This window comes from Delphinapterus leucas, chromosome 2 (genome assembly GCF_059928025.1).
Source record: "Delphinapterus leucas isolate spDelLeu-1000000601 "Yukka" chromosome 2, BTC_Dleu_Yukka2, whole genome shotgun sequence".
NCBI classification, from domain to species: Eukaryota; Metazoa; Chordata; class Mammalia; order Artiodactyla; family Monodontidae; genus Delphinapterus; species Delphinapterus leucas.
In genome coordinates this window covers 34,203,909-34,216,703 of record NC_143130.1, presented here as the reverse complement: position 1 = coordinate 34,216,703, position 12,795 = coordinate 34,203,909, and the positions used below count along the sequence as shown (strand labels likewise).

The following is a 12,795-nucleotide window of genomic DNA, read 5'->3' as shown; positions in this document are numbered from 1 at the left end:
ACTGAGCTACAGAGGTAGGAAGACTATACAGGGGCCCGTTTTAATCATGACTTCTGAGTCTTGCTTCCAAACCCCTGTCTTTGATTTGAACACTGCGAGCTATGGCCTAATCAGCTCTCCAAGACTCACCCCTGGTCTGAAATAAGCTTTGAAAATTAATACCCCCATTAGGATGAACCACCATACCTGTATCGATCAGGGTGTCACAGAGTCAGTTCTGCTCAGATCTCATTTTACCAGCCGGGCATCGGACTCAGAGAACAAAGGCCATTACAAAAGAACAACAACAACAGAAAGCGAAGCTGGACAGAATTTTTGAATTTCAAAACTCAACAACAAACAGCAAACATTCGTTACAAAGGCTTGGTTTGGATTTCTGGAGATGGAACTTAAACACACTGGGTTTACAGTTTAAACCCATAAGATGTACTCCAGCACCAGAAACCAATTGTAGTTACAGATGTCAAGAGTTCGCAGAACAAGTGCCTCTCTTTATAAAGACTATCTGCTCTGCATCGATTATGACCGTTTCCATATGTCCGTTCTCCAGTAATACAGGAAAAAACAACTTCAATCAAAAAATACCCCCCAAAATTAACTCTTGGAGACAATCATTTCCTTTAATGGGACTTCCTGGTGGCTTTGCTCCTATCGAGGTTTGTCAGCCACTGGATTCTCTAATTTGGGGGTCAAAATCCTGAAAATCGGTCACCCTCGCGGCGACGAAGCTCACTAAACACGCCCCCCGACGCCGCCAGCATTCGCTCGCCCAGGCCCGCCGCCCGCTGAGCTCGCCGGCCCGTTCCCGCCAAACGCGGGACGCGCCAAGTCCTGGACGCCAAGCGGGTGGGCGGCCAAAGCAGGTCCGGCCGGTTCCCGCCGCCTCGACTGACCCGCGACCCGACGCGACGCGCCCTGCTCCCCAGTGCCCGGCCAGAGCCGCCGCGGAGGCCCCGCGCACGGAGCCGCGGCCCGGCACCAGGCTCGCACCCCTGCTCCCGCCTCGCTCAGGGCCGCCCAGCCCGCCCGGCGGGTCTCCGGCCCCCGGGAAGCAGGCGGCCCCAGGGTGCAGCCGCCCGCCCCGGAGCGCGCCCGCCGCCCACCCTCACCCGAAGGCCCCTCGGGTGGTCGCGGGCGCCTGGCTTCTGCTTCCTCGAAGAAAAGTTACTCCGGGACCAGCGCGATAGGAAAGGGAAAGCCACGCTCCCAGGGCGGCAAGCGGTGAGTCGGGTCCCCGGAGTTATCCTGCCCGAGTTTTGAACCGCACCCCGGGCTGCGGCAGCTCGCCCGGGCGCTTGAGCCCCAAACCTGGCGCCCGCGGGTTGGTGGGCTCGCCCCCGCCTGTAGCCCCGTGCGCGCCCGACGCCGACACTCACCGAGAAGCCGGCCCAGAAGGGGCAGGAGTGGCGGACGCGGGCCGAGGTGGTGAGCGCCAGCGCAGCGAAGCTGACGGCCACGATGAGGCATCCGAGCGCCATCTGCGTGGCCCCGAGCGCCAGCACGATGCGAGAGCGGCCCGGGCACTCGCGCAGGCGGGACAGGCTGCGGGGCAGCGCGGCGGGGCGCGGCGCGCGGAGACCGCCGGCCGGAGGCATAGCGCCCGCACGCCTCTCCTGCTCCCGTCCGGCCCCGCGCGCCGCCCCTCCTCACCGAGGGTCCGAGGCAAGTTGCTTCAGCTGCGGGGTTGGCCTCCCCGCGAGCCGCTGGGGCTGCGACGGCAGCGCGCTGGGAGCGGGCCGGGCCGGGCGGGGAGCCGGGCACCCGCAGCCCCCGCCGGTGCCCGCGCCCATGCCGCCGCCGCCGCTCAGCAGGGCCGCCCGCCGGCCGCGCCGCGCTGCGCCCTCTCCCGCCCGCCCGGCGCGCTCCCCGGCTCAGGCGCGGGAGCGAGCCGCCGCCGCCGCCTCTGTCCCCGGGCGCGAGCCCCGCCGCCGCGCGCGGGGCCGGGGCCGGGGCCGGGCCCGGGCCCGGAGCTCCAGGCGGGACCGAGCGGGGCGGGAACGGGCTGGCGCAGGTGTGGTCCACAGCGGCTGGGCCTCGGCGCTCGCGCCCCTCGCCGCGGAGGGGAGTGGGGATCGCGGGCGCTTCAAGGGCGAGGGCGGCAGGCGGAGCCCCGGGCCAGCGGCGGGTAAGGGACCTGGGAGCCGGGCCCGCGGCCCGGCCGCGCCACAGGGGGCGAGCCGCCGCCTAGCCTGGGGCAGGCCCGGGGCGCCGGAGGGGCGCACGTGGCGGGGCGAGGGTCGGGAGGATGTGAATTCCGAGCGCTCCGTCCCAGGTGTGGCGAGCAGGAGCCGCTCTCGAATGCGGAATTCCAAGATCCAGAATTTCTGCAGTTCCAGAATTTCTCAAGGCACCACTGAGAACTCGGCCCTGGAGGGCTCGGCATTTAGAATATTCTCAGCTCACGAACGGATGTCTCTTGATGTCTCTTGCCCACCTTCCATTTGCAGGGCTTTTGATACAAGTAAAAAGTTGGGGCTGAAAACAAATTGCGCAAAACGAATTTAAATGAACAGTATCATGAAGGACCTACGAAATCGTCTCTACTCCCTTTTGCCCGTATTAGGTTTTAAACACCTGACTGTTGGCTTCCTTAGGGTGCCAAGAAAGCTTGGAAGTTTTGTCACAATTCACCTTGTGGCCCTGTTGATGTGACCACTTTAAGACTGCCAGTGTTGAAAAGGCTTGTGTTGACATGAGAGGCCCACGAGTGTCAGGCGACCTAAGGAGGTTAGACACAAAGAGGCAACGTTCACAGTAATAATAGTGGGAAATGGTGGGTCAGTCTTACACAGCCTCAAGGCGGGACTGAGTGAGTCCGCCTGTTCATCTGGATCGGCGACACTGCAGCGTCTCACCCCAAAATATTTCAGTTGCTGTGCTGGAAAATTACATCTTTAGAAGAGATACTGATTCCTTTGGGGCTGATGAGCCTCTGTTAAAATGCAAATTCCTCTTGAAGGGGCAGTAGCTCAAGCCTTTATCAATCAACACCTTAACAGGGATGGGATTTATTTTCCAATTCAAAGGGATGGCCCAAGGATGAACAGGTGTGGGAATTCCACAGGTGAAGTGGCTGACCTCAGAACGCTGGCCTGTGGCCAAAGCTACTCCTCCTGCAGTTCTTACCTGTAACAGGACTGAGCCTCTGACTGGCATGGTTCTGAGCACTGGAGTACAAATTCAAATTTCCTGGAGACATTCTCTATCTAGAAATGTGCAGGCCAGCACTTTTTAAGGGCTTGGAATTATACCAAACAAGATCCTGGACTGCCAGGAAGCTAGGTTCTCACTGTAGTCAACTCACTCATTCATTCATTTATTCATTCCTCCAAAAAAAGATCACAAAGGGCCCTCTAAGCACTGGGCCCCCTTTTAGGCTGTCAGAGAACATGGGTGAACAGAACAGCCAACCCCCCCCTGCCTTCCAGGGGCAAGGTGAGAAACAGATGACAAGCATACCAAATAAGCAAGTTACATAGAGTTTATTGACATTATGTAGTATTTTTAAAAATATGTTAAACACCCACCGTGTACCAGACACTGAGGATGTAAGGAAGAGCAGAAGCAGACCAGCTTCCTGTACTCAGAGACCTTTCAGTGTAGTGGGGAGACCAGCAGCATATGGATAATTGCTCCAAGGCCAATTGCAAATGGGTTCAGTGTTACGGAGAATTCTACACGGTGCCAAAAAACAGATGATAAGGAGCTTTGGAAAGAGCTTTCTGACCACAGTATAGAAAATGGATTAAGGGATCCCCAAGGGAATGTAGAGAGATGAGATGCTGTTGCTGTCATGGAGGCAAGAGGTGACAGTGTTCTGGATTAAGGTGGAGAATTGGATGGATTTGAGGCTGTATGGCAGGTGTCAGTGGTGAATTAAACATGGACTAAAAATATAGGGGGCCGCCAGTTGACACACCATGGGAAGAGTGACCAAGTGTTGGAAACCTCCAGTGAACTCCCATTTACGTATTAGATGTGCTTCCAAAATATATGTGAATCAATTCCTTCTATTTATAAATGACATGGAAAAAGCTCCAGGCAGCGCAGCAGGGGATTTTGGTGTAGGTGGGTTAGGGTAGGGATCTACCTCCTTGGTGAAATTTGATTTGGGGGCTGAGGGAGAGACTGATCTAGAAATTTAAATTACTTTGCTCTTTTAAAAATCAATTCTGTATTTTAGAAAATCTTAAAATTCTGTCGTATTAAATGCAATAAATAATTAAGGTGAGTCAATTTCCTAGAAGTGAATCATAAAGAAAGGAAGGAGGGAGGAGGGGAAAGGGGAGGAGAAAAATAGAGAGGGTAGGAGCTGGCAACTCCTTGACCCTCTTTGCTCCCCAGTGCTTTTCTCTTGTGAAAGGTTGTAGTAATACATGTCCTAGTGTTATGGGAGATTCCTGGAGACTACTGGAACCACCTTATAGCAACTTTTTCTTCTCCCTAAATCAGATTAGACTAATAGACCGTTGTTCTTTTTTAAAAACTTTTATTGAAATATAGTTGATTTACAATGTTGTGTTAATTTTTGTTGTACAGCAAAGTGACTCAGTTATATATATATACATATATATTCTTTTTCATATTCTTTTCCATTATTGTTTATCACAGGATATTGAATATAGTTCCCTGTGCTATATAGTGGGACCTTGTTATTTATCCATTCTATATATAATAGTTTGCATCTGCTAATCCCAAACTCCCAATTCATCCCTCCCCCACCCCCCTTCCCCTTGGCAACCACAAGTCTGTTCTCTATGTCTGTGAGTCTGTTTCTGTTTCATAGATATGTTGATTTGTGTGGTATTTTAGATTCCACGTGTAAGTGATATTACATGGTATTTGTCTTTCTCTTCCTGACTTACTTCTCTTAGTATGATAATCTCTAGGTCCATCCATGTTGCTGCAAATGGCATTATTTTATCCTTTTTAATGGCTGAGTAATATTCCATTTTATATATATATATGTATGTGTATATATGTGTGTGTATATATATATATATATATATATATATATATACACACCACATCTTCTTTATCCATTCATCTGTCAATGGACATTTAGGTTGTTTCCATGTCTTGGCTATTGTAAACAGTGCTGCTATGAACATCGGGCTGCACGTATCTTTTCGAATTGTAGTTTTGTCTGGGTATTTGCCCAGGAGTGGGATTACAGGATCATATGGTAGCTCTCTTTTTAGTTTTTTGAGGAACCTCCATACCATTTTCCATAGTGGCACCCACCAACAGTGTAGGAGGGCTCCCTTTTCTCCACACCCTCTCCAGCATTTATTATTTGTAGACTTTTTTTTTTTGGTGGTACGCAGGCCTCTCACTGTTGTGGCCTCTCCCACTGCAGAGCAACAGGCTCCAGACGCACAGGCTCAGCGGCAATGGGTCACGGGCCCAGCTGCTCCGCGGCATGTGGGATCTTCCTGGACCGGGGCACAAACCCATGTCCCCCACATCGGCAGGCGGACTCTCAACCACTGTGCCACCAGGGAAGCCCTGTTTGTAGACTTTTTAATGATGGCCATTCTGTCCAGTGTGAGGTGGTGCCTCATTGTAGTTTTGATTTGTATTTCGCCAATAATTAGTGATGATTAGTGGGAAGCAGCTTTTCATGTGCCTGTTGGCCATCTGTATGTCCTCTTTGGAGAAATATCTGTTTAGGTCTTCTGCCCATTTGTCGATTGGGTTGTTTGGTTTTTTACTATTGAATTGTATATGAGCTGTTTGTATATTTTGGAAATTAAGCCCTTATTGGTCGTATCATTTGCAAATATTTTCTCCCAGTCCGTAGGTTGTCTCTTTATTTTGTTTATGGTTTCCTTTGCTCTGCAAAAGCTTATAAATTTGACTGGGTCCCATTTGTTTATTTTTGCTTTTATTTCTATTGCCTTGGGAGACTGACCTAAGAAAACATTTATGTCAGAGACTGTTTTGCCTATGTTCTCTTCTAGGAGTTTTCTGGTATCTTGTCTTATGTTTAAATCTTTAAACCATTTTGAGTTTATTTTTGTGTACAGTGTAGGGGAGCATTCTAACTTCATTGATTTACATGCAGCTGTCCAATTTTCCCAGCACCACTTGCTGAAGAGACTGTCTTTTCCCCATTGTATATTCTTGCCTCCTTTGTCGAAGATAAATTGTCCCTAGGTGTGTGGGTTTATTTCTGGGCTCTCCTTTCTGTTCCATTGATCCATATTTCTGTTTTTGTGCCAATACCATGCTGTTTTGATTACTGTAGCTTTGTAGTATTGTGAGACCATTGTTCTTAAGCAAAGAAGGTGGCTGAGCTTTTTGTGAAAGGCAAGCCTCACGCCTTCTTGCACGAAGGGGAGATAAGTAATTCTGATTCCTCCCTTACAGGCCCCTTGTTCCAGATTCCTGCTCTTTTCACCATATACCTCTCCATAAATGGATGAGAAATGAACTTGTCCCTTTGAGTCTCCTATAAGACAGAAGAAATTTGTACTTGGATCTCACAATCCCTACCTCTGGAAAAGTAATAATCAGCAGAGAACTCCTCTTCCAGGAACAGCAGGCTAGCGAATTCTCCTGCTGAAGACAACTAAGAAGCCAAATGAAATATTTTTTAAATATGTTTTTTTAAAGCATCAAAGAATTATGGGGATAATGAGAGAATACCAGGCCAAGATCTAGGAGGAATCCAGAGAGTTATGCAGCACTTGGACAGCTTCTGCCCTGAGCACTTGCATTCTGGCTCTGGCAACCACACAGGGTTAGAAAGATGAGTTTTGAGTCCAGGTCCCTCCAAGGGTGGGAACCCAGGAAGCCAGTCCCCTGCTTTGTGATGGGCCCCCAGATGGCTGTGCCTGGGGATTAAGGGAGTAAGCCAGCCTTCTCTCTGGTTGCAGGTGCCCAGAAATCCCAAACTCGAAATTTGGATTAAAGTAATTCTGCATTGCTGAAGCCTCTAGGAGTTGACAAAAGCAACTGAAAATCATCTCTGGAGAAAAATAACACCAAAATAACATCACCCTAGGCCTCAAATTATTTCTAAAAATAACATTTTAAAGAGTCATTTTCCTTTAACTTCTTCAGTATGATAAAGGACATTTATGAAAAACCCACACCTAGCATCATACTCAGGGTGAAAGACTGACAGCTTTTCCACAAAATCAGGAATGAGATAAGGGTGTTCATATTCACCACTGCTATTCAACATTATACTAGAAATTCTGACTAGAGCAATCAGACAAGAAAAAGAAAGAAGAGGCATACAAACTGGAAAGGAAGAACTAAAATTGTCTCTGTTCACAGATGATATTATCCTATATTTATAGAAAATCCTCAAAGAATCCACAAGAAAGCTACTAGAGGTGATAAATTCAGCCAAGTTGCAGGATACAAGATCAACGCACAGAAGTTAGTCATTTGTTTATATACCAGCAAAAAACAACCTGAGGAGAACATTAATAAAGCAATTCCATTTACAATACATGTAAAAGAATAACATACCTGGGAATAAATTTACCCAAGGAGGTGAAAGATTTGTATACCGAAAATTATAGAACATTGCTGAAAGAAATTAAAGAAGACCTAAATAAATGGAAAGACACCATGTTCATGGATAGGAGGACTTAATATCAAGACATCAATACCCAAAACACTCTACAGATTCAATGTAATCCCTGTCAAAACTTAGATTTTTTTTTTGCAGAAATGGAAAAGCTAATCCTCAAATTCTTCTGGAATTGCAGTGGGCCCCAAATAGCCAAACAGTCTTGAAAAAGAAGAATAGAGTTGGAAGACTCACACTTCTGGATTTCAAAACTTACTATAAAGCTACAGTAATCAAAGCAGCGTGGTAGAGGCATAAGGATAGACAGACCATTAGAATAGAATTGAGGGTCCAGAAATAAATCCATCCATTGAACACCAGTCGAGTTTTGACAAGGCTGCCATTCAATGGAGAAAGAATAGTCTCTTCAACAGATGGAGCTGAGACAACTGGATTATCATAGGCAAAAGAAGGAAGTTGGACCCCAACCTCACACCATGTATGAAAATTAACTCAAAATGGATCAAAGACCTAAATATAAGAGTGGAAACCGTAAAGCTCTTAGAAGAAAAAATAGGTATAAATATTCATGATCTTGGATATGACTGTGGATTCTTAGCTATGACACCAAAACCATGAGCAACTAAAGAAAACCTAGATAAATTGTACTTCATCAAAATTAAAAATTTTTGTTCATCAAAGAATACTATCAAGAAAGCAAAGGGACTTCCCTGGTGGTGCAGTGGTTAAGAACCTGCCTGTCAATGCAGGGGACCCAGGTTCGATCCCTGGTCTGGGAAGATCCCACATGCCACGGAGCAACTAAGCCCATGCTCCACAAGTACTGAGCCTGCACTCTAGAGCCCACAAGCCACAACTACTGAGCCCACGTGCCACAACTACTGAAGCCCGCATGCCTAGAGCCCATGCTCCGCAACAAGAGAAGCCACTGCAATGAGAAGCCTGCACACTGCAACAAAGAGTAGCCCCCGCTCACTGCAACTAGAGGAAGCCCATGCACAGCAATGAAGACACAACACAGCCAAAAAAAAAAAAAAAAAAAGAAAGCAGTAGACAAACTATAGAATGGGAGGAAATATTTGCAAATTATATAGCTGATAAAGATTTAATATCCAGAATGTATAAATAACTCCCACAACTCAAAAACAAAAAGACAAACAACCCAATTTTTAAATTGACAAATATCCGAAATAGACATTTCTCCAAAGAAAATATGTAAGTGGCCAATAATCACATGAAAAGATGTTCAACACCACTAATTAGAGAAATGCAAATCAAAACCACAATGTAATACCACTTGGCATCCATTAGGATGGCTATTAACCAAAACAAAACAAACAGAAAATAGCCAAGTGTCATTGAGAATATGGAGAAATTGAAACCCTTGTGTGCTGCTGATGGGAATGTCAAATGGTGCAGCCACTGTGGAAAACAGTATGGAAGTGCCTGAAGAAAATTAAACATAAAATTACTATACCCAGCAAACCCACTTGTAAGTATATACCACAAAGAATTGAAAGCAGGGACTCAGAGAGATATCTGTACTACTATCTCCGGAACCTTGAGGACATCATGCTGAGTAAAATAAGCCAGTCAACAAAGAGACAAATATTCTATGACTCCAATTATATGAGGTGCCTGGTGTAGTCAAATTTATAGAGACAGAAAGTAGAATGGTGGTTGCCAGGGGTTAGTATTTAATGGGTGCAGGGTTTCAATTAGGGAAGGTGAGAAAGTTCTGCAGATGGATGGCGGTGATGGTTGTACAGCAATGCGAATGTGTTAGGTATATTATACCACAATATGAAAAAACACAATGAAATACCACTTCACACCACTAGGATGACTATAATAAAAAATTAAAAATGAAAAAAACCTGTAAATCACAAGAGTTGGCAAGGACATGGAGAATTTGGAACCCTTGTTCATTGCTAGTGGGAATATAAATTTATCACATGACCCAGTAATTCCACTTTTGGTGTAGAATTGAAAAACAGTGACTTGAACTTGTTCCCCAGTACCCTCTGTTCATCACCAACAGCTCTGGAGCACGTTTGTTCAGATAACTGTAACTGGAGGGGTGAAAACATTACAGGCATCTCTGGGCTTTGGTAAGAGAATAACTCATGTATGAAAACTTTGACTTGTCTCTGTTCATTGGGTTATAAAATGTCTATCTCATTATCACCTGGGAATAAATTTAACCAGGGAGGTGAAAGATTTATACACTGGAAATTACAAAACATGGCTGAAAGAAATTAAAGAAAACATAAATGGTTGGAAAGACACTGTGTTCATGGATAGGAAGACTTAATATTAACATGTTAATACCTAAAATGTTCCACACTTAAATAAAATAAAGTACAATTTAGTACAGAGAAGGAAGAAATCTAATTTTGACAGGCCTTGAAACACTCATAAAACCTCATAGTTTCTGTGATGAGATTTAAATTAGATCGCAAATAGATAAAAGTATTTTGCAAACATAAAAGCACTTTGTGAATGCTCGGTGATGTTATTCCATCAGTAATGAGTTCCTTATAAACAGGAACACAGTTTCATTCATGCTTTCAATCCCTTAATGTACCTGGCATAGTCCTTAGCAGATTGTAGTATTTAATTACTATTTATTTCAATTGAATTCTCTATCCTAAACTCTATGTTAAAGTTAAATTTTTTATATATAGAAAGGATAAAAAACAAGGTCCTACTGTATACCACAGGGAACTATATAGTCAATATCCTGTGATAAACCATAATGGAAAAGAATATAAAAATGTATATATGTATAACTGACTTTGCTCTACAGCAGAGATTAACACAACATTGTAAATCATCTATACTTCAATTAAAAAATGAAAAAAATTTAAAGATAAAATAAGTAAATCCAAAGTTAAGTCTTTAAGACTTCTGAGCTACTGAGTAGAATTTTGTGAGAAGCCCCTGAGAAATAAATGATGTTGGATTACTCAGGAAGGGCAATGAGGCTAAGAAGTAGGTTCCACTTAAATTAACTCAACCAGCACCATTAAGTCAGGTTATTAGAAACATATATTGTAATGATTTCGTTAGAATAAGCAGTTATTCATATTCACACACACTGACTCAAACAAAATTATGCATGAAAGAAATGTTTTCCCTTCAGGGAAAATGTATCAAAATTACAAGTTAAGCCACATGAGATTTGGTAATTCTCAACCATCAACTGAACAGAAAATAATGGAGTAAAATTAGTCATTTGGTTTTGAAGGATGAGAGTCACCTTCAACGAGAACTCCTTGAATAGCTTTTTTATTGTTTAAGTATTAAACAAAAGTAAAGCACTTTGCTCACGGATAAATGGGAAGTCCCTGGAAAAATAAACATCAGGACTCACTGATCTTCAGTGTCAATTATGTCATTGGCCCCACTTTTCACAGTGCAGATATAATTCTCAGGGGATAGTTGGCCTTTCTCATGCAAGTAAGCTGTATGCTCAGTGACAGCTCAGACCATCCAGCAAACCCCACTTCTCTCTCTGCTCTCCCAGACATGTTCCCCAGCCCTCAGCTCCAGCAAGGCACTGGCCCCTGCTTTTTTCGCTTCTGGACATTAGTGGGCCATTCCTGCTGAGAATGACCTACTTCATCACCTATGCAAACTGTATCTCTTGTGAGGATTCCATGCTTTAATTCATCTAGAGTACTTAGAACAGCACTACCATACAGCATACACTAAGTGCCCATTATTCTTCTGTGATCGTGACACCATCCTGTATGAAAGCAGTCCTGTTGGGTTCAGCTGATCCTGGCCCAAATCAGCAGAACAAGTTAGGTCAGAAAAGACCAAAACGTAAGTTAGAGGCATAGGGTATGAAACCAGAAGGTGAAGTTAGGTTAGGACCCAAATGCCAAACCAAACCAAAATAGGAGGAAGGGTAAGCTTTAACACCATTGGTAGACAGAGCAGAGTACAGATGTCCAGCAGAGGTGACTTGGTATCTGGAAGCCACCTTCCAAGACACTGTAGGGAAAAACAAACTAAGCTGTTTCCTCAAATACAGTATAGTAACTTTAAGGAGAGGATTCACAGTATTTCTTTGGATTTCCCACAGTTCTCAGAATAGTGCCTTATTAGAATAAAGCTATAGTAAGTATCTTTTGTTTGATATTGATACAGCTTTCTTAAAATAATTTATATTTTTCCTGATGTCATCCATCTATTCTAAAATATTATTAGTGGTATATGTGCAAAGCATTGTCCTAAACATGTAAAGATCAATAAGACTCAGTGCCAGACCTCATATTTATTTTTTTAATTCTGTTTTGCGGTACGCAGGCCTCTCACTGTTGTGGCCTCTCCCGTTGCGGAGCACAGGCTCCGGACGTGCAGGCTCAGCGGTCATGGCTCACGGGCCCAGCCGCTCCGCGACATGTGGGATCTTCCCAGACCGGGGCACGAACCCGTGTCCCCTGCATCAGTAGGCGGACTCTCAACCACTGCGCCACCAGGGAAGCCCTCATATTTCTTATGGATTAATTTCTATCTAGAATTCAAAAGGCATTATTGTAAGGCCTTTATTAGTTCTACTCTTCCAACTATACAATATTCCGATAACTTTAGGATAAGTAGACAAAGTAATGAAACTTCAGAAATCATTGAGTGATTTAAATGTGGGATCCAGACCAAAACCTCTTCCTAAGAAGTTCCAGACTTGATTATAATGATCCTCCTAACCTGGAAAGGTGGTAGAAGTCCCTTTTCTACTCTTGCAGAATTCCTTCTTGTTCGGGGCGGGGGGGGGAGGTCATTCTTTGTTCTAGTAAGGCCTTCAACTGATTGGATGAGGGCCAGCTGCATTATGGAGAAGAATCTGTTTCGCTCAAAGTCCACTGATTTAAATGTTAATATCTTTCAAAAAATACCTTCAAAGAAACATACAGAATGATTTTTTATCACATATCTGGGCACTATGGCCCAGCCAAGGTGACCAGAAAATTAACCATCACAATGATGAAGTCAAAAAATACCTAAACAGGGACTTCCCTGGTGGTCCAGTGGTTAAGACTCTACGCTTCCCATGTAGGGGGTGTGGGTTCAATCCCTGGTCAGGGAACTAAGATCTCACATGCCACATGGCAAAAAGAAAAAAAAAGAACTAAACAAATGGAGAGACACACTGTGTTCGTGGATTGGAAGATGCAACATAGTAAAGATGTCAGTTCTTTCTGAATTTCCCTATAGGTTTAATGAAATTCATGTCAAAA

The 12,795-nt window shown here is 44.8% G+C and overlaps 1 protein-coding gene and 1 long non-coding RNA gene across 9 annotated transcripts in view; one reads left to right on the top strand and one right to left on the bottom strand.

Moving 5' to 3' along the window:
• Positions 1-1,832, bottom strand: part of ENTREP2 (endosomal transmembrane epsin interactor 2) — a 366,320-nt gene extending 364,488 nt beyond the window's left edge. For all 8 annotated transcript variants that reach the window (XR_004024713.2, XR_016391949.1, XR_016391950.1 and 5 more), the window contains exon 1: positions 1,377-1,832. Coding sequence is in view for 4 of the 8 variants with exons in the window: in XM_030763982.2 (XP_030619842.1) it covers positions 1,377-1,595 (219 nt within the window). In the remaining 4 variants the exon portion in view is untranslated. The remainder of the gene's footprint in view (positions 1-1,376) is intronic.
• On the top strand, positions 545-8,595 carry LOC149749977 (uncharacterized). Its single transcript, XR_016391951.1, has 2 exons — positions 545-1,221; positions 6,373-8,595. It is a non-coding gene; the product is annotated as an uncharacterized LOC149749977 (long non-coding RNA).
• The last annotated feature ends 4,200 nt before the right edge of the window (positions 8,596-12,795 follow it).